The 25,090-nt window shown below is 31.1% G+C and overlaps 1 protein-coding gene across 1 annotated transcript in view; it reads left to right on the top strand.

Annotated features, from left to right (window-relative positions):
* PCDH10 (protocadherin 10) overlaps positions 1 to 20,481 on the top strand; it is a 41,909-nt gene extending 21,428 nt beyond the window's left edge. The window contains exon 5 of the mRNA XM_023217604.3: positions 19,051 to 20,481. Within this exon, the coding sequence (XP_023073372.1) occupies positions 19,051 to 19,070 (20 nt within the window). The 3' untranslated portion in view covers positions 19,071 to 20,481. The remainder of the gene's footprint in view (positions 1 to 19,050) is intronic.
* The last annotated feature ends 4,609 nt before the right edge of the window (positions 20,482 to 25,090 follow it).

The following is a 25,090-nucleotide window of genomic DNA, read 5'->3' as shown; positions in this document are numbered from 1 at the left end:
ACTGTCATCTTTTTTTTTTTAGGTTAAGTCTCGCTCTGTCACCCAGGCTGGAGTGCAGGGGTGCGATCTCGGCTCACTGCAACCTCCACCTCCCAGGTTCAAGGGATCTTCCTGATCTTCCTGCATCAGCCCCCCGAGTAGCTGGGAACTACAGGCACACACCATCACACTCGGCTAATTTTTTGTATTTTTAGTAGAGACGGGGTGTAATCCTGTTAGCCCAGATGGTCTCTATCTCCTGGCCTGGGCCTCCCAAAGTGCTGGGATTACAGGCACGAACCACCACGCCCGGGTAGTCTATTTTTTTTTTTAAGGCACTGATTGTTAAGTTTACAGTGCTAAAGTATGGCAAAACAAACTATGACACTGTAGATGAAACAGGTTTCTGGTACTAGTGTTTATGTATTATGAGAAAGGCAGTATTTTTAACTGCTAGTTAAAATGTTGTAGTCAGTAGGAGGTTTTCCTCACCTTAAGATTGGCCTGAATCTTACACTAGATTCCAATATTACCTGTCTTTGATATTCATCATATATTTTACAGAAACTAGAAAATTAGCTTTAGTTTATCACCAAGTATTTTAAGGCTCATCTATATGTCAGTCACTATATTTGGGCTGAAAATTACCACTTTATTCCATAAAAAGATATTTTAAAATGTCTTCATCAAATTTTTCAACTAAGTTTCTTTTAACAAGACATAAACATAGAAGTAACACTTAACTGAAATCAACATTAAATATATATTTTCTGGATTAAATTCTGAATCACCTTGAATACAGAAATAGTCAAGATAGAGGAGCTCTTCTCTTCTAATAAAAGATATGGGTTTGTTTCTTAAAGTGTAAAACATAGTAGAAAGTTCTGAGTCAACAATGGCAACAGTAGACAAAATAGATATAATAAATTTGTCATGATGATATACACCTGATGGTATATGTAAGCGTAAATGTTTCACAGGTAGATTTAATCCGAATGGTAGGAATAAGTCTATAGATATGAGAGTTAATGTTACAGCTCGGCAGTTGCCAGACATTGTATGCTTAGAAAACGTATAGGAAACTTGAGGCTGACCTGAAAAATTAGGATAAAATTCTTGTGTATTATTTTCACCATTAATAAGCCTAGTTATGATTCCAGAATTAACTGTCCTGTTAGTCACTGGTAGTACAGATTTTAGGTCTATTTTCTTTAGAAATGCACAGCAGATGATTACATTAGAGGTCATGAAATAGCTTTATCCTGATTCTTTACTTACCTCAATCTTTTTTAAAAAAACAGTGGTAACAGAGGACAATATTATACAGAATCTAAAGAGTTCTCATAAGCAGTATTTTTAAATATTTTTAAAATGATGAATAATTTCAAGCATACAATGGTAGAGAGAATAGTGTACTAAATCTTGCATGTTTTCCATCACTCAGCTTAAAGAATCAACTCTTGACCAAACTTGTTTCATCCAAACACTGATAAAACTGCTCCTTCATTCAGATGCTTCAAAGCAAATCCAGAAGGATTCTACCATTTAATCCATTAATGTTTACACTTTGCTTGTAAAAGATAAAGTTTTTAACATAATCACAAGAGCAATATTTCTTCTTAAAAATAAGTTTTTTTACTATCATTGGTTATCTACTTATTATTTAAATTTCCATAATTTTCTCACATGTATTAATATTACTTATATTTCCAATTGATTTGATTCATGACTGAAATCAACTTTACAGGTAGCAGTTTTTTTTTATTTTAAAAATTTTTAATCAAGGTATAATATGCATATAGAAAAGTACAAAAATCATAAATGTATAACTCAAGAAATTTTTACAAAATGAGTTCACCTATATAGTTACCAAAACATTGTCACATAATATGTCCAGTAGCCAAAACATTACTACTATAGTATGTCAAGAAATCCATTCTTTTGCCCACTTAGAGTTACTACCACCCAAAGCATTACTACTATCCTAGTCTCTAACTAAAAATTAGTTTTTCTGGGGTTTAAACTTTATATAATTGGAGAAATAATGGAGTATGTTTGAGTTCCACTCAAATTTAATAGCCGTGATTTCCTTGATAATATAGGGAAAAAAACATCTGCAGAGCCTAATATATACCAGTGTGTGAGCAAAGAAAACAATTTAGTTAGTATTAATTATCCAAAGTCACATTGCCTCCTACCCTTAAACCTGGAAGTGATACATGCTTTCTTCATCATTTTGGAAGACATAGTGTTCTCCTTGGATAATTTCTCTATCTTTTGAGTTCTCTTTATGGCTAGTCTATCAGAAATGCTTTATACTTGTCTTCATATCTTATTGACTGAAACATAATCCTTTGTTAACTTAATGGCTTTATAGCAACAAATATTTAAATATATTAACTTGAATACTATCTAATAGCAAAAGAGTAGAAAAATTGAGATGTTTGTATTTCATTTTTCTTTGAACACAGATTAGAAGATTGTGACAAATTGTGGACTAGGATGCTTAAAGGAAATTTTAAATAGAGTAAAGAGATTAACATTTTGGTAAATGGCGTATCTGAAGAGAGTTTAAATGGCTCAAGGAATTGTGAATTGAGAGGAAAAGTAAAGAGGTGACATAATAAATGTTAAGTATTTAAACAAATGCTACACAGATAAGATGGTAATCAGTTAATCTGTCTTTATGGAGAGCAGAAAAGGGGAAATGGATGTATATAGCTTCTGTGAGATTTAAATTACACATTACAGGAAATATCCTAACCTTGACATTGGTTCTTGCTCCTGAGGAATATGGAAATATTTTACCTAGAAAGCTTTGTAAACTAGATACATATGCATATGCCATCTGATTTGGTGAAATATCACGTTCTAGCCCTGCATTGTATTTTCCCACAAAATGCCTTTCCTCATCTGCATCTGGCAAAGGGGGGAAAGGTTCAATTTACTTGAAGATGAAGAAGAGACAATTGAAAAAGCATTGGTTTCATTTCCCTCCCTTCCTGTTTCTCTGGGAATTACTGTGTTTTTCTTTCTTTGGAATTTTTTAGAGGAAAAAATTTAGTTTCCTAAAGTCTTTTTTTTTTTGTCTCAGCTCACTTGTTGAATTGCAATGGAGAATGAAATGTCCAGGAACAAAAATTAAGATATTGTAGTTTTAGAAAGAAATTTAGGGAGATGCATAGAGTATAAATGTTGAGTATGAAAATGTCAAATATGTACATATGTAATAAATACCATAGATTGTGTATATTAAAAAGTATGCATCGTAACTCGCAGGTTTAAAACTTCATATTGTATGTAATAATAGTTTACACATTAAGCTATTATTGTACAACAAAGTCAGTTGACTCTAGATGAAAAATATCTTAACCTTTTTTAATATGGAGTCTTCTCTTTACTACATTGGCTTATTTCTCTTATAATGAGAATTTTCACTTTTGGTGTCACATCATCCTCTATTGAAGTTTTAGGCAATCCATGGTGGCAGTTAGTATAGAACGGCTGACAATTAAATAAAAATGAAACACCCCTTATTAATCATTCAAAATCATAATTGCCTGCTACCCTTAAACCTAGAAGGAATACATGCTTTCTTCATCACTTTGGAAGATATAGCAAGCAGGTCTTATATGCCATATACAATTATTCTATCTGGAGTTGATGTTTGGAGATCAAATTATAATATAGCCTAACTTGGTAATGTGGAAGCATGAATTAGTCATACACTTCAGAAAAATAAAAGGAAAGAGAAAATAATCAAATGGAAAACTTATGTTGGCTAAATGATAATACTAAATTTCGTAATAACAGAAGTAACTATCTACTGAATGTCCCTTTTATAGGCATGAGTAAATGAAATAAGACAAAATACAGATATCACTTTTATAAATTGTTACAAGGTGACAGTTCTCTTCTGTCAAGGATCACAGTAAGTCATGTGAAATAGGCTATAGTAAATAATTTTAGAATCATTTTATAAATATTTTATATTATTATATAAATATACTTAATTTTATATAGGCAAAATGTCTGATATTAGACAATGCAGAAATGCCTTTTTTGATGGATTGGAGTGAATTCTAACTTCTTAGAGCTTGAATTAAGCTAATGATTGAGGAAATCTGTAATTTTAAGTTATTTTATGGAGTGGTGTGAAGATATTTCTCAAGTTATGACAACATAATATTAATGCCTATTGAAATTATTATAAAAATTAAACATTCAGGCTTATATTAGAATTATTTTTAGCAAATACTTAACATTGAATAATTTAATATTTGCCTCTCACAGTTAAAATTGAGCTTGATATCTAGTAACATATTCCTTGATAATGTAAATCACTCTGTAGTAATTTTTATAGAAATTGTTTTCATAATGCTTATAAAAAGTGTGCTTATATATCCAATATAGAGGAAGATTACCTTTTTTTTTTTTTTCAAGGAAACATCTAAAGTAGTTACAAAGGCACATTGTATTGTTTTGAAGTTAATTTTAAGTCTGTGTTCTTTTTTCTAATGTTTTAAGTTTCTTCTCCTTTAACTTACTTTCCTCTCTAATTTCAAAAGGACGTCAATTGGCCCTATTATTTTTAGTGGTATTATTTATTGTAAAGAAGCACCATAACAATTTAAAACTGTAAATAAACACTGTTTAGCCAGCTGCTTTAAGCAAGTCTTCCCAAGCTACTGACAAGAACAGTGTGACCCACATTCAAGAAAACTCATTGTTGGGCACAACTGTATTCCAAGCACAGTGGTCTTCAGTTTTGTTTGGCCTGGAACTAGATTATATAAATATTCTCGTGGCCTGGAATATAGGAAAATGCTTATGTTTCATGAACTCATCACAGGCTGATATATGGAAATAAGATTAATATCTTAATTTAAAATACCAATATAATAGTCAAATATACTGAAATACTCTTAAGAGATCTCCACAGGAAAAATAAAAATAAATACTATCAGAACTCTGACTGATGATGTAAAGGGAGTTAGATCAACTTAATTGCTATTGACCACAAATAGCCCAATGCATCCTCGCTTGATGTTAAGTGATCTATACCTACTGCACAAATAAAAATATTCCAATCAGGTTTTCTCAGTGTGATATGCTCTGGGTCATCCTAGAAACATTGAAAAATGCAAAACATGAAAAAATGCAAAAGTATTTTGAATTATTGTATCCTCCTTCGCTTCCCTAAACCTCATGCAAATCAACAGTCTTCCTTTGAGATTTTTAGCAATGAATAAACCAACCTTGGGCATATTGGATTACTCCTGAAAAGTTTTCAGCTTTAAAATGTGCCTGAAGTACAACCTGCTCACCTGGTTGGATGTGGTATACTAATTAAATACATGCTTGAGACATACCCTGTTCTTACTGATTTCAGAACAGTTTTTCCATAAGCATCACAAATGTTACCATTTTTAGAGGTTGGAACTTTTAATTTTAGAAGATATCATTTTTTATTTTGCTCTCCAAGTATGCTTTTAATTCCTTTGAACTTATAGCATACTGTGGAATTATGAGTGACCTTTGTACATGTTCTCACATCAGAGAAGTAATGTGGTGAAGAGCACCAGTTATGGGATCAGTCAACCAGGTTTCAACTACTGACCCAGCCAGCTACTGTGTGTGGGACCTCTCTAATTTCTTTAACCTTCCTATAATTCCTTTTCTGCATCTGTGACATAGTTCCTCCAAAGCTCATTGTGGAAATTAAATTATTTAACATGTTTAAAGCAGTGAGTGCCTGCCCAAAAGAAGCACTCATTAAGTGTTCAAGGCAACCATATATTCAGTTAAAACTGGAACAATGACATCAGTCTGAGTATGGACAAAATTACAATTCTCGGCTTAAATAGAACTAATTATGCCCTCTTTTACTCCCAGAGGAAAATCAGACTCCAAATATCCTTTTCACAATATATCACTATTTTACATCTGCAGTATATATATTCTTTCACATAATACATATTTTAAAAGTACAGTCTCCCTATTTTCCTGTTCCATCCAAGAAACCAATGGAACAGATATTATAGAACCAAATAAATAATGCTCAGCAAAGGTTAAGCTTTATTTGTTTCATGTGTTAATCACAAAGCATGATTATAACTTTTAAAATTTCATATTCTCATTATTTTACTTAACTTGTATACTTACAATGAGTAAAGATACTTGGTTATGTACAACAGTGAAAATCATCTGAAGAATACAAGCAACAGATTTTTGTTTCAGTATAGGAAGTAGCATATTATATTTGATAATTGTAGAAAAAGGATTTCTATTTGCTCAGGCAAAAAGAAATTAAAATGATGAAAATCAATGTCCGTATAGAATTTGACTCATCTATGTTTAGAGAATTGCATTGGCACATTGGTGCAAATTCTAGCCTTATACAAGATATTGTTATCCTATTGTGTCCTGATAGCCCTGTGTAAAAGACATAGATGCCCTAAAATGCTCAAAGTAAGTGAAAGTCATCTGTTAGTATGGAAAACCATGTCTTTCTGTAACATATACCAAATATATATATATATCTATCTATCACAGATCAGTATTTGAACACATAAAAGCCTAGAGATACTTTTGCCTCCTTTGTTCTTCACCAAAATGTTATTATCTGGTAAACCTGATTCTCTCAATCAGCTTTCTATTTATATTTTTGTATCTTTGTCTTTCAATGTGATACAGAACTAACAAATAGTGTCATAAACTCCTTTGAAAAAACACCTAAGAAACCACCCAAACTTTAGTTTCGGCTTGTAGTTTATTCATTGGGCTCTCTATGTAATTCTCATGTTTTTTTTATTCTATGTGTTTCTGTCTTCTAACTTCTACATCAGTTTTGCATATATATCACTATTTTGCCCAAATAACAAGAGATCTAACAACTAAGTTTTAGTGCCCAATTTCATTTCAGAATCATTCTCACTTATGTTTATTTCTCATATGAAAAGAAAAAATTTCTCATTTTTTATACAGTGATAAAGCTTTTGCATTTAATATTGCTGTTTCTAGCTGTGGAAGAAATTAAATATTAAATAAATGTAATTGTTTTTAATCTAATATGCTTGTGAATATAATTACTATAGTCACCTGCAATTAAGCATTTTCCTCTTATCAAAATGCACTAGTTTTCAACGAGTCTATGTTAAGTTTATCATCTCATTGACATGATATTTAATTTATTAGAATAAAATATCTTTGGTTATCTTTGGGAAAGACTTCTTACAGTGTAATCAAGGAAGAATGTGTAGAACTCACTTTGGGGCCACTATTCAAGCACTATCTGTGTGATTTTTAATGGATAGAGACCAAGGGCATTCTAGCAGCAGGAAAGTGCATGCACCAAAATGCCGAATTAGAGAGCAAATAATAAATATGGAGAAGTAAATCTTCTAATTTATCCAATCTATCAGATATATCCAGAGATATAGTGAAGGTTAACGTTTAAAAGTTGCTTTGGATGACCAAGACACGTTTTGAGTAATAATACCAATAGTAATAGTAGCTAACAGTCATTGAGATGGCACAAAAAGCCAGTGTCCTTTCTTTTTCTTTTTTTTTTTTTTTTTTTTCCGTTCTTGTTGCCCAGGCTAGAGTACAATGGCATGCTCTTGGGTCACTGCAACCTCTGCCTCCCGGGTTCAAGTGATTCTCCTGCCTCAGCCTCCCAAGTAGCTGGGATTACAGGCATGTGCAACCATAACTGGCTAATTTTGTATTTTTAATACAGATGAGGTTTCTCCATGTTGGTCAGGCTGGTCTCAAACCCCCGACCTCAAGTGATCAGCCTGCCTTGGCCTCCCAAAGTGCTGGGATTACAGGTATGAGCCACCCTGCCCGGCCTTTTTTTTTTTTTAACTAAAAATTTTAGAAGCAAAAAATAGGTATGAGGAAAGATGGTAACTTAAAATATTGTTAAATTGAAATGTAGCAGGGGTTATTTTTGCATGGGAGAGATTTAATCAAATGTATGTTACTTTTAATCACTTAAAGTATGTTATTTGAAATGCTGTCATTCAAATTATCCATGTGTCTTTACTAATTCTGTGAGTTGCAGACCAGATCTTCCTAGGGTAAGGTTTACTTCCTAGGGTAAGAGACATCATAGAGAGACATGAATGTCTCTCTATGAAAGAAGAAACCTAGAAGCAATTATTTATTTTAAAAAGTTTCAGTCTCACACTTATAAAGTGAATTCAGTATTAGTCTGTGATCATTATGTGCCTTATTTTTTCTTCATTAAATGTTATGGAAAAAAATTCCTGTACTCTTCTATAGGTTCCTAGGTTTTATTGCTGTGGGAAATACCCGAGCCTTGAGACAGTGGCATGGAATCCCTTCTTTGAGCATCTCATTTCATCACTTTTTCCTTTCACAGTCATCCTTAGAATTGAGTTGTCCACAAAGTATTCAGGCAGTCTTTGTGAGTGCAGTGTCTTGTTACATTTTGAAGATTTAGAGTAATGGAATGCAAACTACTTCCAGATATGGAATGTATTAACCCTGAGTTCTCCCACTGTGCTCTGTGAGAAAGCAGGCATTTACTTTGTGTTCCTCAAATCCAGTCCTTTCTGACTAGCTTACCAAAAGCAATGAGGACTCCTCTCCTTTACTATCTAGCTACTAATATTAATTAATTAGACTATTTCTCCAAAACATTTGACTCATGTTCTCTTAACACATCTTTGAGGCTCTCTGTTGGAGCCACAGTAACGTCCATACTTATTCTAGTTTTTAAAGACTTTTATACTTAAGCTCTGCCTACATTTCTGTTTCACGTCATTTAATGATTAGTCAGTTTCTTCATGGATACTTTTTCTCAAGCCCTTGTGTGTTTAGACATTCTGTTCTTCTGGCATCCTCTCTTATCTGAAAACCCGCTTTTCTGTCCATTCATCTGCATGACCGTCTCTTACTCATCAATCAAGATTCAATTTATTTTACTTTTAATGAGAAGACTTCTCAGACACTGAGATACAGACACTGTAACTGTTACTTCTTATAGACTCTTATACGTAATTCCTATCTTTAGAATAGTTTGTGAAACAATTGTTGGTCCATTGGACTGTAAGTTCTTTTAGAGCTGAATCATGTGCTCCATGTAAAAGTTCCATGTTCCGTAACTGTGTCTGGGATAAAGTAGACACCCAAAAATGCTTATAGATTACAGCAATGAATCAATAAATGAAATATTCTGAAAGGAAATGAGGTGCAATTCTTTTTTCTTCAAGGTACTTGGTCTAGAACTCTACCCTGACTTAGATAAATAATAAAATTACAGTAGTCTCTGAATAACATTTAAAAAAGCAAACTAAAGCAGCAAAAAATCTTAACCATTTCCAGTCCTAAATAATCTCCACTTATTTTATCTTCTTTCAGATTTTCTTAATTTTCTGTTTTTATTCTGGCCTTATCTATACTAGTTCTTTTATTCTTTCTTCTGACATATCACTTTCTCTTTCACAAGTCCTTTAAGTTCATGTTTCACCATCACTCCCGGCTAATTTCACTAAGCTATTTCCTTTTCAATTGTCTGCCATGTACCATTTGCAAACATATACATAAACAGTAAGTAAATATAAAGTTATCTTAAATATAAACATAATGGGTGAGCCATTGTGGATATGTATAATATTTATGAACAGGAGGTTGTTGATAGTACTGGATACCTATGGCTGGAGGCGATTCATCTGACTTTCCCTTCAGGTTTCTGAAGTTTTTATGTAACAGTTTGTATGTATATGACATTCTTACTTATCGTCATTATTGCATAAGTTATATCTGTTTTATGTCATTGTAGTAATGAATGGGTACATCAGATGCTGTTTTTTAAATATCATGTTGAAGAATTGTACTTTCTTTATGAGAACATTATTATGAGATATATAGGTAGTTTTGTACACTTCTGATAGTTTAATAATAATGCATATATATAAGTATACATTTTCAAAACTGTTTGACTAGACTTCTTTACTGGCCCCAACAAAGATTGATTAATTAAAATTTGAACTTTTATTTAAATTTATTGTAATACTTTGCATAGATAGTAAATATATAATGCAACATTTTTACTTTGCTATGTAATTAAATGTTTATAATAATTTACATGATCTCTAATTGAACACCAAGTTTAAAGTTTCCAAAAGTAACATAATGATTTAAGGACCTAAATCTTGGCATCTAACTAGAATGTAATTAAATGAATTTTAACCTTTAATAAGCATGATATTATCTTGTTTCAATAATTAAGCATTTTTGTGTTTTTTTTAAAGCCAAGTTTAATTCATTGCTTATCAGTTTTTCAAATCTCTAATTATCTGATGACAGGTTAAATTGAAAGGAAGAAAAGGAGGTGGTTTAATGAGTTTCTAAAGTATAACTAAAACTAAAGTATGTACCCAGGCTTTCATTCTAGGATAGGCAATTAAAAATTATACCTATTATGCCAAGAAGAAATAATATTTATTTAATATGCTCTATCCATCTCACCAAAACAAAACTTTCACTCAAAAAATGGGGATAAAATTTAATCATAATACAAAGAAATAATTTAAATAACAGTTAAGATTATACACTATATGATAATTAGACAATTAATCATTAAAAATTTATATTCTAGATAACTTAATTAGGTTTTTTTAATCTCTTTCTGAACTCACATGCCTTAATTTTAAATTATTTTGACACAAATATATAGAGAACTTATTATACCAACTAGTCCTATATTATAATTTAAAAACACAATGCAACATTTTTTTTTTTTTTTTTTTTTTGGCGTTAGTGTTAAGTAATGTCATCTGTGCTATCATGAAGTAGATGCCCTGAGGACAGCATTGCCAGACTTAACAAATAAAATATACTTGGCACCCAAATATTCTATGGGACATACACCTACTAAAAATGATTCATTCATTGTTTATCTGAAATTCAAATGTTATTGGGCCCTCTGTATTTTTTCTGGCAACCCAACTCAAGGGGTTATCAGAACGTATAGTCTTAGTGCTTTAGTGCAGTGTTGTTTTTTCTGCATCTCTTCTCTGTAGCCAGTTTTCAGTGTGTGAACCTTTTTAACTCCCTTCTTAGTCTTCTCTTCCTGCTTTTAACCTTCTATTTGCCTTGACATAGAAGTAACCAAATTATGTTAGGGGAAATCTGATCATCAAATATGCAAATAGCCATACATTTACACACTGTTTCTAAGTTGTATGTGTTGTGTCTTCTTTGAATGTATCTTTGAATAGGCTTTAGAAATATTTACCAACCCAGAGCTTCCAATTGTTTACGTGTCTTAAATCTGTTTGGTTGTGGGTAAATTAATTTGAAACTTTACCCTTTTTTAAGTAGGTTATTGATGGGTAATACATTAGCTACACAGCTATATATTTTTTAATGAAGGTCTTATTATTTACTTGTATTTTTTTTCTCATCTTACACTGTTGGAATTTATACTTGGTTTTCGTATAAAAGATGAAATGGTGCACATCACAAGTAGTTGGAGTAAATATTGTGATACAATAGGTGCAAATAGGCTTATACAAGCACAGCATTCCTGTAATTACAAGAATGACCAATCCCATTCAGCATTTTCATGCTTTCTGTTTTGAAAATCAGTGCTAATTTCAACCTCACAGGAAAGGTGCTAATTTAGTCTTCTTATAATGTTGTTTGGAAGGAAAACACTTGAAAAGTAAGTGCCTAAATATCACTAAATATTATCAGCTCTGCGTTTCTCAAAAAAAAAAAGAACTGTGTATTTTTTTAAGTATGGATATTTTGTTGGAACTTCAGATACACACAATACTGATACAGTAACTTAAATGAAAGTGTCCTTTGTTGTTATTAAAGTAAGATATAACTGAGGGAATTGTCTTCAAAATAAATTTTAAGGATACTTCATTGCTAATGTAAACAATGCTATTTTCAAATATTTCTAGAACAAATCCCAATTTCCATATTTTATTGGACTGTGATGAAGGATTCCAGAAAAATTGTCAGTGATATTATAAACATGCAGAGAAAGATATGTTATATTTACATTTCCTCAATATACACCAGTATAGGGTCAGCACATGTGAAAAATAACTCAGTCTCCAAACTTTACTTTGAGATACTAATTGGGCGATGGTGTTCTGTTTTTCGAATGATATGGTGCCCAAAGCGGCTAGGTTAGGGTCATATACTGTTATTTTTCTCCTGAGGGAAAATTTATTACGTTTCTAGAACATAATTTTTCACATTTTTAGAGAAACTTGAACTAAGTTCAGGAATATTTTACAAAATTCTGTGCTAGTACATTGTCTTGGCTTCTTTTTTAAACAAATATTTTAATATAAAAGTTTAATGTTTTTAGAGTTTCAAAAATAGATCTTTAGAATACTGACAATTCCTGTTTCTAAATGAAAAAGTTAAAAATAATTATTCTGTGTTTTTAGATATCTTCCTCAAGTCAATTCAAATAATAATATTCAAAGCATTTTGACTATAGGAGTTAATACACTATCACTAGTTTTTTTCATAGTTAAAAGCACTCTTCGTCCATATAATTAATTAGAGGTATTATTAAATCTAACAAAACTGAGTTACTATAACTACATCTATTCTCTTAATAATATGAGAGTAGTTGACATAGTTGCACTAATCCACTGGGTAGATATTTCCTGGTGAAACAGTTGTAAATATACTATTGCCTTGTGAGAAGGTAGTTTTGATTTACGCATACACATATATGCATGCATACACACACATATAGAAATTTCTAAGTGCCTGCTGATCTTCTATCTAGAAAAAAATATTGATAATGTTTCAGCGGATTCACTTTGTCATACAAAGCTATGTGAGGGTAATTGTATACCATTATATTTGTGGAGTACACTTTTGGACAAATAAAAGCTCCTATTTTTAAAGCTGTTAAGTCCTTTACATAGCAATGAAATTTGGTTTAAAAATAAACACTGATCAATACTAATTTCTGAAATTGTCTTGGTAATAAATTTAGGGCCTTTCATAGTATGTCAACTCTACTTGATTTGGAAGGTACCTCACAGATTATGAAATAAATTTATTCATTGCACACACTCTGCTAGGTGAGAAAATTAGGATGGACCCATTTTTAACTTATGGCTTGAAGTGGTAAATAATATCTCCCACAATGGTAACATTAGAATTTTAGGAGAGATGGCCAACTATTTAAGGCTGCCAGAGTTGCTAGAACGAGAATGTCTATGACACAATTATTATGCTCAACATGCTTCTCTCTTCTATTTGAAATGATATATTTTATTCATCCATTGATGTATATTTCTATGTCACAAAACTGTGTTTGCCTATTTTCTTATTTTTAAATATCCCTGGATTTAAATTTTAATTTAATAACTATTCATTGCAAACTATGTTGTAAGTATTCAATATACATATAAACTAAAGTAAAAATAAATACCTGGCTTTACTATGTATTTCTCACATTAATGGTCTAAAGGATTGTTTGAGTCATTTATTTTATGAGATTTACTTTCTGAAAGAGTAATCAGGTTTACATATAGTACATCTCCAAATTCCTGTTTTCCACCTATGTTCTACAATGTCTTATCTCTGTCAAAATAGAATAAAAAGGCATTAAAGCATTCTGTCTAGTGAAAGGAAAAAACACATTTAGTGTAAGAGAGTATGAACCTTATGAATTAAAATTAAGAACGTAGTTTGGTGAGGCACAGTAGCTCATGCCTGTAATTCCAGGAATTTGGGAGACCCAGGTGAGGAGATCATTTGAGATAAGAAGTTTGAGACCAGCCTGGGCAACATGGTGAAACCCCGTCTCTACTAAAAATACAAAAATTAGCCTGGCGTGGTCGTGCGCACCCGTAATCCCAGCTATTTAGTAGTCTGAGACAGAAGAATCGCCTGAACCCGGGAAGCTGAGGTTGCAGTGAGCCAGGATTGCACCACTGCATACCAGAGTAAGACTCTATCTCAAAAATAAATAAATAAATAAACCGAAGTAATCAAGATTTTTAAAAATATATATAATATAAAGCTATGTAAATAATATATAAATATATAGTATAAAAATCTATGTAAATATGTATTTATATAGATTCATATATATTTAAATTTAAAATCTAATCTATTCATAATGTCTGGGGAGAGAAAGATAATGATTTAAAATCCAAACAATATACAACTATATGTTAAAAAATAAAAGCAAATATGAGTGTTCAAATGGAAGGTAAATAAAAAATCAAGCAGTTACCCTCTTTTAATAGTTAACACTACTGTGCTTATTTCTGGATGTAAGATTAAACTGAAAAAAGAAATTCAAAAAGATTTTAAAGGGAACCCTTAAACATGACTCAAGAATAAGACAGAGGAAAGTTAAAAGAATGGATTGTTTATCTGTACAAATTTCTAATGGAGGCTCACTTTAAAACTATTCTGAAGTGTGTGATGTGCTTTTACATAGAGCAGAGAGCAGATATTTCTGACTTCCACGGGGCGAATGTGTTCAAGTTCCTGTATGCTAGATGCATTTATATGTAAAGAAGTGTCCTGATGATGAGGCTTATTGAACACTTGAATAAGCTCTGGAATAGGTTACTGATCTCAGCCTCCGGAAATTTTTCACTGCAGTGGAGAGTCTCAGGCATCAGAGATATTTGAAGGGTGTCCTTTCTTTAAATTGCAGAAATAGATTATTTCATAAACTTAATGTATTTCTTTAGTGTCTGAGGTTTATACAATCATAAAGTGTAAAGGGTATTTTCTTTCCTCTTTTGCAAATTTGACAATGTGAATATTCAATTTAAAATTTTTATTTTAATGTATTATGTAAGATAATTTTTATCAGGCAATTACATGCAATAAATAATATATCAGTACTGACAATTTTACAATTATTTTTGCAACATACATTGTGACCGTCATTTGTCTTAAGTCATTAGTCAATTTAATACCTTAAAATATTAATTTAAGTATTTAATTTTTTCTCATAGCTTAATATCAGTTGCAAATTATAAAAGGCAAAAATAGGATTCCACAATATAAGGAAAAATATATACCATGGAATTTTTATTAAAAATTATATCTATGCTAAGTTATGAGAAGGTAGATATTTGAGATTCTCTTTTCCATTAAGGATACGTTTTCACCTGTAGTTTAGATATTAAGATAAGTGTCTTAATCTAGCATTTATGATTCACTATGAAGAATGAATGCACTGAATGAATAAAATTAAAAAGGAACATAGTCCTTTTCCTATTACTTCTGATTTCATTTGATTGAAAATAAAACCTTCTTTCCCATCAAGTGACCAATACCCTACATGCTGATGCATCACAAGAAAAAAATGATTTTGTGAAATAAAAAGAAAAAGAAATTCTCCAAGTATGCTTTGATAATTCCAAAACATACATAGAATACATTAGAAAGCATAGAGATTCTCTGTGTATTTGACTCATTCTGTTGAACCTGAAATGCATCAGCAAATGTTCCATGTTACTTAACACTGGAATAATTGTCCTGGTCCTGACTCTAAAATGTCATCAATTAATTTTTTTGTGTGTGGGGGAGGGTCAGATGATATTTGCTTGCTGCTTGTCCAACATTAGCCCATGCAATGCTAAAAGAATAATAGGTTTTGTTTGTTTTTTGAGGCAGAGCCTTGCTCTGTCTCCTAGGCTGGAGTGCAGTGGCAGGATCTCAGCTCATTGCAACCTCCACTTCACAGATTCAAGCAATTCTTGTTCCTCAGCCTCCAGAGTAGCTGGGATTATAGGCCTGTGACACTAAACCCTGCTAACTTCTATATTTCTAGTAGAGACGGGTTTTCAACATGTTGGTCAGGCTGGTCTCACGCTCCTGGGCTCAAGTGATCCACCCGCCTCGTCCTCCCAAAGTGTTGGAATTACAGGTGTGAGCCATCATGCCCAGCCAAGAATAATAGTTATTCAATGTTTAAACTCAACCCTTAAAAGGTTTGAAATAAAGCGGATGTGACTAAAACTTTAGTAATAGTATAAACTATTTCTAGGTTGGCAAGATTTTGGCTCCTCTGCATCCTTAGACTCCTTGTCTGTGGATTCAATCAACTGTGGATAAAAAGTATTTGGAAAAAAAAATCCTACAAAGTTTCAAAAAGCAAAACACTAATTTGCCATGCACTGAGTACTACCTTGAATTTATGTGAACAAAGTGATGTGCCTGCTGTTAGGCATTATATTACATGTTGTAAGTAACCTGAAGATAATTTAGCATATTTAGGAGGACATGCATAGGATATATGCATACACTACAGGCCATTTATAAGGGACTTGAGCATCCTCCGATTTGGGGGGCAACCTGGAACCAGGCCCTCACAGATACTGAGGGATAACTCTTCACAAGTGTATGATTAACTTCTGACATGGAGGAAATCTTCCTTCTTCAATCTAATTAGTTCTGACCGTCAGAACTTAGATCAGATCTAAGTTCAGATCTTATATTTGTCCTATCCAAATCTGCATTACTGAATTAACGCATAGGTGGGAGGAAGCAAATTTAATAAAAGGTGATTATATTATTCAGACAAGTAGAATAGGTGGATTATTCAGACAAGTAGAATAGGTGAACTTTAAAAAAAAACATGTAACTCTAAGCAGCAATTAAAAGATGTATTTTAAGTTTATGTTTATATTTAAGATATTGAGTATAACATGTGTTAAGCTTCTGTGTTCTTGTAACTGTGAACCATTTTAATACTTTCTTTTATTAAAAAGAAACAATTTCTTTTTGTATCCTAACTAAATCAAGTGAACATATAATATTTTTGTTAATGGCTTTTAAGCCATAAGAACTAGAAATGATATTTTATTACTCTAAACATATGCTCGGTTGACTACTTTCTGAATTTATACTAAGATGTAGTTTTTCAGTATATTAGTTTTTTGACATAATGAATTAGTTTATAGGTTGACTATAGGTCACTCCTGAGTTTCTTTTGTTCTTGAACTAAGAAAAGAATGTTTCCTCTAAATCAGCATTTTCTGATTTTTACTATTAAAAATAAAGGCCCCAACCCAACTTATTTTGAAAGAAGTAATATTATTTGTAGGTGACAATATTTTCCTGGGTTGTCCAGAAAGCACAAAATCTTCTGTAACTAATGATAGTGTTTCTTTTCACTCACCAGTGGGTCCAGTTTGGACAACAAATTATTTGGTGACCGTAATGATTTGCTCTGAGTCATTTTATAAACTTGAACTTCTATGATTTCACTATTCTAATTTATTGAATAATTTTCAATTCTGATTGGTGTAAACACATTTATTTGAATTATTTCACATGTAAGTTTCTCATGAAACAGTTTGAACTCAAGGACACAGAAAAATAGGATTTCATTCTATTAAAATAATAATTCCATTTATTTGTAGAATATTCTCTGGAATATTATGACCTGGCTACTGTGTGGTACAATATTGTATCAAATTCATTTTATACTTCTTGATATCATATAATATTATAAAATATGTTCTGATTACTTTCAATAATAGTTATTATACTACATAATACATGTAGATATTTATTTTCATTTTCATTTCTGTTGATGATGGTGCCTGACTGCTATGTTTTTGTTGTTGTTGTTGTTGTTGTTGTTGAGATGGAATTTCGCTCTTGTCTCACAGGCTGGAGTGCAATGGCATGATCTTGGCTCACTGCAACTTCTGCCTCCCGGGTTCAAGCAATTCTCTTGCCTCAGCCTCCACAGTAGCTGGGATTATAGGCGCCCACCACCATGCCAGGCTAATATTTTGTATTTTTAGTAGAGACAGGGATTCACCATGTTGGCCAGACTGGTTTCAAACTCCTGACCTCAGGTGACCCACCCACCTCGGCCTTCCAAATTGCTGGGATTACAGGCGAGAGCCACCACATCCGGCCGACTCTATGGTTTTAATTGATGTGCCTGCTAAGTGGTGAACTAGTAAACAACTGTTTCATGATCAGAAACTGAACTTTTGAGGAAAAATAAATTAGGATAAATAGATAATTAGATAGACTTGAAATGAGTTGAAATACCAGAGAATAAGGTTGAGAAGATCATTCTTATCTTTGTTTAAAAAAAACACCATTTATGAGATTAAAATAATTCAGTCTTGCTACTTAATGTGCTTTGTAACTTTTAATGAGATATGTGAAAATTTTATCTAAATTCAACTAGCTTTATTTTCAGCACATTTCTGTTATACGTCTGTTATGTGCCACATACTGATTGATATGATACAACTGCTCTCATTGTGCTTATGGTCAAATATTACAAAGTTTATGGATAAGGGAAGAAATATTATTTATCATTACAAATAAAATACTTAAAATTATGAAATCTGGACAATCAAATCTGGGCATTCTGCTTTGTAATTTAATATATTTTATACAACTGGAACAAATTTGATAATATTTTTCTCCCCTTTGCCTTTATTAATTCCTTTGTGAGAAAACTGATCCTCATAAATAAGAATACTTTAAAAAAATTTATGGACCATAAAAAGACTTGGTTTTAAAATTTTATAAATGAGATTAAATAAACCTAGAAAATGTGAGTCATCTTTAAATTATTTAACTACATAACTACTTTCTGGTACAGTTTTCTGTAATAAATATTGGTTTAATATATATAATTTATAGTTTATGAAATAAAATGTAAAACGAGTTATTTATAGATTTTGCTAGAGACATTTTCTAGAAATGTAAGGGCCACACTTTTTTTTTCTATACTCTTGCATAGTGAAGTGTAGGGATTGTTTTATTTAGATAACTTTAAGAAGTTAATCTTGACAAATTTAGTCTTTGGTATATAAAATATCCATTTCCCATGCAAAACTAATTTATAAGAATATCAAAATTATCATTTTCAGAATACCAAACAGCAGAATGGCTATGACTATTAGCAGTGAAAAAGTTTGACACTACATGTGTTTGGTGTGAGGGTACAACTAGTTTCTAATTGTATTTCTTTCTTTTACAATAACATGTAATTCTAAACTCCAAAAATCAACCTATTTTTCTTAGAGTATTTTTCTTTCTTTTTCACAGCACGGAAAAGGATATGCTAGTCAATTCTACAGGACTTACCTGAAGCAGCATGATTTGCACAAAGTCGACCAACAAAAGCATCAACTTTTCAACTTCATTATCTTGGCCATCCAGTTAGTCATGTGTAACTGATTTAGATTTCGGGCGGAGTCATCATGGCCAATTATAGGACCTAATTGCTCTCAGCAGGCCTGAGAAATGAGTTGAAATGTGCAGAACTGTAGAAACTTTAGAGGCAACTGATTTTGCCTCCCCGATCAGTGTGTGCCTGTTTACAGCACTATCTATCTTTCTCTCCCCAAATGTCACTGAGCCCTTTAGATGTTTATATTCACCTCGAGAAGCCAGTCATAAAGATAAAGGAAATTTGTGCATTATAAATGCAATATCACTGTTTTAAACTTGACTGTTTTATATTATTTTTGTGTGATCAAGTGTCCCCCAAACTATTCCAACTTTACAAGAGAAATTGTGATTATGTTCTTTTCACCTGTGGGTTATAAAAAATGTTGTATTCTGAAGACCCACAAAATATCAAAGACATTCTGTAGTTTATACACCGTGTTGCAAAGTGTTTACTGTACTATTTCAAAGCTTCTAAATAAATATAAAATATATATATTATATTATATAATTTTCCTAAAATGTGGTACAACTCAGTTGGTTTTTAAATGGATGCATACAGTCCACATAATACAATAAAATAAAAGGTAATTCAGGGTCCCAATGACAAACTTACTAAGAAAAAATCATTAATAGTTTTCTCCCAATTTTCATATCTTACTCAACCCTGTTTTTCCTTGTTAAAAGAAAATGATGCTCTAAGCTACAAAATTTTGTCAAAAACTCATACTGAATTTTCAATGCCAAAGATGTAGCTATTGATATTATCAGACAGAGCACTGACTATATACTATCAAACTATCTAACAATCTACATGAGTCTGATTCTATTTCTATGGCTTTGAATTTAGAATCACTTAAAGCTTTTATAAAGAATCGATAAATTCACCAGTATTTGTTGTTAGAAAAAAAAACTGGGTGTCTGTACATTTTGTGGTGTAAAATATGTAACTGAAGATTACTATTTTAAGAAGTCATCAGTCATGTAACTCACACAGAATTTTATTTTACATAGTTTTACATAGTTTTGTGACTTAATTACACATGAATATAACATCTATAACTCTATATGAATATATGGAGATATATAAACATCTGAACTGGTAAGGAATAACTAAAATATGAAAGATCTCTAAATTTAGAGATAGAAACATGTTACATTATTGTTTCAGTATTCCATGTGAAAATTTTATAGCTTAAATGTAGTCAGTGTTTGATTAATGAAAAAATTCTTCATGAGTCAGCCTTCAAAAGTTAAGCTTGCCTTTTACTTTTATGTCAACAATATTATTAAATTTAGTAAGAAGCACTTTCCCTTCTTTTATATATTTTTTTCTACTGTTTATGCTGGTTAGAACACATTAGAGAGAGGAAAAATTATCAGACAATGTAAGATAAACTTTCAAGCAAAAAACAGAATTGTCACAGCTCCCCTCACCCTTTAAAACATTTTATCAAAATATTATATCAAACCTTCAACATTATATCAAAATGTTTGCCCAGTTCAAATTAGAAACCTGTTTTGAAATATTTCCCTTAATTTTTAACTGATCTTATATTCAATGACAGTTTGAGCTGCACTGTGTTATTAAAGAATAGACTAAAACTTAACACTTGACAAATGTTCTTCATCACATTTTATGTAACTTAAGTGGAAATTTTTCCTTAGATTTAACATTAAAATGCATACACACACACACACACACACACACACACACTTAGGTCCTGATATGTACATTTAGAGTGATATATTGGTATCACTTATTTGACTGTTATCAAATTATATATTAATGTATCGTATTCCAGTCAGTTCATATATCAAAATAATGTATGTAATGTTCCAGCCTTTTGAAGTCTCTTTAAACATATATGAAGCTAACATCATATGTAATACAAAAAGCACATAAATTCACTAAGTGCAGCAGTAACATTTTCTTAAATTTTTGGCATTACTACTACATTAGTATTTTGAATGACAGACTATTTTAGTAAGGAAATGTTTATACATAATTTAACAGGAAAAAAATCTGTTTGTTCCAATTCTTTTGTTTAACAAGAAAATGATTTTCTTCTTGAGTCACTCTGCTTTAATTAAAACGTTTCATGCATCATTTTGCAATCACGGATGAATATCCACATCCATCTTCCTTACTGCATGCATTGAAAATAAGATTATACTCACTTCATGTATAGTAATTATATTAAGTCATTTACTTCAAAGACATTTTCTTTAATTATTTAACCTTTTATATCATTGTATATAATCTCCCTTGAACCAACTTTTTATATTATATATTTGTGTATTAGTTATTTTCATATATCCTAGTAACTAGTTATACTAACTTAGATTTTAGTTCTTAAATTACACCATCAATCTACAAAACCAAAACCAGAACTTCTTCCTAATTTGGGGGACAAATAGTATTGTTTAAAGATAAAATGCTAAATTATTAGGTCATTAATCAACTATCTGTTGCATCCAAAATAAATTAGAAGTTACAGCAGAGTAAGGATATGATTCTAGTCAGTTGGTTAAAATGTTTTCTTCCCATGAGGGGTACTATAAAATGGAAAGTGCAACCAACAAATAATGAAGGTTTCTAATTAAGCATTTACTAGATTAATATATCAAGGAATTTTAGAATAGGCTTTCTATTTAATCTGGTCATTCTAATATACAATCTTACATAATTTTATATACATCAAAGAAAAATAATATCCATCTTATTAGACAGTATTTTGTCAATAAATTATTTCAGAAAAAAATAATCATGTCATTTACTCCTTGTTAACATGGTTAGTTTTAGAGCAGTCAAAGTCAAAAAAAAATTTCCTGTGGAAACAGTGTCTTAATGTTTCAAAGGTATGTCAAAAGACAATTTTTAGAAAATATTTCATCCACATGTAGAATTCTAATTTTTAATGTGTGAACATAGTTTGGTGAAATCATCTTAAATCAAATTTAAATATCACATCAGAATTACTTCACAGATATAATAGTGTCAGTATGTGTGTCATCTTTACTCGGCAAATATTAAGGAAATATGTGTATTTTATTTTATAAAGATATTAAATGCAATGCCTTTATCAAACATTGCAAATTAAGAACTATAGTCGAATATTTGAATATTTTAATTTCTCATTGTTTTATTTGTTAATTGAGTTGTAATTTGGCATCAGATTCTCTGTATTATAGAAGCTATCTTGCCTCTTCAATTAAGAGGAGGAAAAAGAATCTCACAATTCTCAACATAATCTTTAACAACTGTACATTAATTGTACCATTTTACCTTCTAAACATTATTTACTGGAGCTCAGTTAATCTTTAAAACAATTACTCAGGCAGAATGTGGCAAAAGTTCAGCAAGATCAAGAAAAGTATTTAAGTTACTCACTGATCATAGCACTGTTATTTGTCATTGCATGTATTTTTCCCCCTCATTTTTCTGTGTGTGCTATTGATACCCAAGGAACTCAAAAATACTTAAAATATTGGTATACTTGATGATTTTTCTGAAAATCTTATATTTTTCATATTACAATTTCTTGGGTTCTTTATCTTTTTCAAGTCTAATTTTGTAGTGGTAAAGGCTTTGCACTTAACATCCTTTTATGTTCCTTTTTAACAAGGAAAAACAGAAAATAATGGAATTCCATATTTTTTACACCATGAAGTAGTAAAATTATTTTATATATTGTTAGTACTTCAAGAAACATCCCTCTGCGAAGTCAGACAAAATCCTTATACAGTAATTTGTGAAACTGTTCAGTAGAGTATTTTTTTCTTCAAATCTTGGCATAGGTTTTAGATTATAGCATTCTGTAAGAATGCGGGTAGATGGGTGCCGCCAGAGTATTGCAGGCAATAATACGACTAAAATTCTAATACTTTTAGTGTGCATGCATGCATTTCTAATCACTGTTATTTTTTAAGTATTTGTAAAATTAGAAAAATTGCTTTTATTTCTTGAAAATTTGTCACATGCTTAGTTTGAAGTTTTACCCTCCAGACGTTTTTGAGTTGCATAAAAATCTTGCATTCATCATTCAAAAAATACTAAATTTCACATGAGACTCAAAAATTTCTGAATGATAGAACTCAGACTTCCAATATATTCATACGTGCTAGAGCTGAAAGTAAGCAGGGAATTTCAGCTCTAAACACATTTTTGAGACAGTTATCTGTGAGTGAAAACAGGGTATTATAACTAAAGATGAGTTTCAATCTTAACTATAGTGTTTGTTACTGTGAATGCTATAATAATACATAAGTAAAATGAGTGTAAATGTAATAAATTATTTTATACTGCTGTATACATATGAAATAAATAAAACTAGGATACATATTATGCCATTTTTCCATGCATGCATCTTCCACTGACGCCTGTGGGAGCTTTGAATAAAAATCAGTGGCAAATATGGCTCTAAGTTTAAAAACATCTAATGCTGATTTAGTAATTTTAGTCTTAATATAACAGGTCTAAGGGAACATCTGTTCAAAACTGAGTCTCATTTGAAGCAGCATATGCTAGGTTTTAAAGAATTTTATTATATTTATAGTTTTGAAAGTAGACATTTAGTTGTATATGATTCTCATGATACCCAAAACGAATCATAGAAGCATATATTTTTCCACCTAATGCTGTATTTACTTTTTAACTTTTTTTTGATGTGTAGTAAATCCAAGGGTCCACAAAAATTAACATAGAGGTTGTACTTAAGATATGAGTGCCTTCAAACAATAAAAGAAAAGGATTTTATCTAAAACTTTAGAAACACAGTATTTCATATTTAAAGTTGACAGAAATGTAAGGAAAAAATCCATATGGGTATCATTTTCCAAGTAGAAAATGTGAATGAAGGGATAGATTCTTTTTACAATATTAAAATAATCAAATTAATCATATAGAAATTTAGGTCTGAATTAACTACAAGGTAAAAGAAGAAATGTGCTTCTTAATCTCGTGTTCGTTCTCTGTAACTGATTTTCTTGAGTTCAAATTGCACACATCTGAACCAAAGTTCATTTTATAAGGCAACAAGTTGGCCAGGAGGAAGGGTGTGGCTAGGTGTTTCTCTTGCTTTGAACATCTGATAAACCAATTCAGTGGAAGAGAACTGAATAAAATACAGAAGAATGATAGTTCTCAATGAAATGTTAACACCTATAATTACAAGTTGTCTTGATTCCCCCTATATATCGCTACCTTTTATCCCTTACTTTCACTCTTTCTGGGAAATATAACACAGACTCTTTAAGATTATGAATTTTCAGTGGTAAAATTAAATTGTATTAGATGACAGACATATACTGAGGTCTGACAGTGAGAGAATGTATGAATGAATGGTATTATTTGTCTTTAGGAAAATTCTAATTTCCAAGGAAATTGGAGGAAAATATTAAATAATCAAATAATTAAGTGATCAAAATTTACGGTTGAGAGTTATCAGTGGCCCGAGATTATAACATAAAAAAATAAGTAAATAGAATAGAAAAATAGATTAGAAAAGCATCAAAATACATCATTTATGTAAAAGCAAATGGTTCTTTGTGAAACTTTTTTCAGGTATATGTATAAAATAGGTCACAATGTAAAATATATTTCTTACTGTGAATCACTCCCCAAAATATTTGAAAAGCACTGCACCATATGATCTGTATTTCAAATTTAAACTTATTTAATGCTGTGGAAACAGGGAAGATATTTTTGAAGTTACCTCACATCTGAATCTTAATCTTTTACCCTTTGTAAAATATGGATAAGTACACTTAGTTGTAGAATAGCTGTGAGGATTAGATGAGTGGATAAATCTGAAATGCATAGCACAATGCTAACACAGACTTGTAACTGCCCAACAGGTTCACCTTGCCCACTGCTTAGACACAGCCAATTTATCATGACAGGGGAATTGCAATA

This window comes from Piliocolobus tephrosceles, chromosome 3, assembly GCF_002776525.5.
Source record: "Piliocolobus tephrosceles isolate RC106 chromosome 3, ASM277652v3, whole genome shotgun sequence".
NCBI classification, from domain to species: domain Eukaryota; kingdom Metazoa; phylum Chordata; class Mammalia; order Primates; family Cercopithecidae; genus Piliocolobus; species Piliocolobus tephrosceles.
The sequence above is the reverse complement of the archived record's forward strand: the minus strand, read 5'-3'. Positions and strand labels throughout refer to the sequence as shown.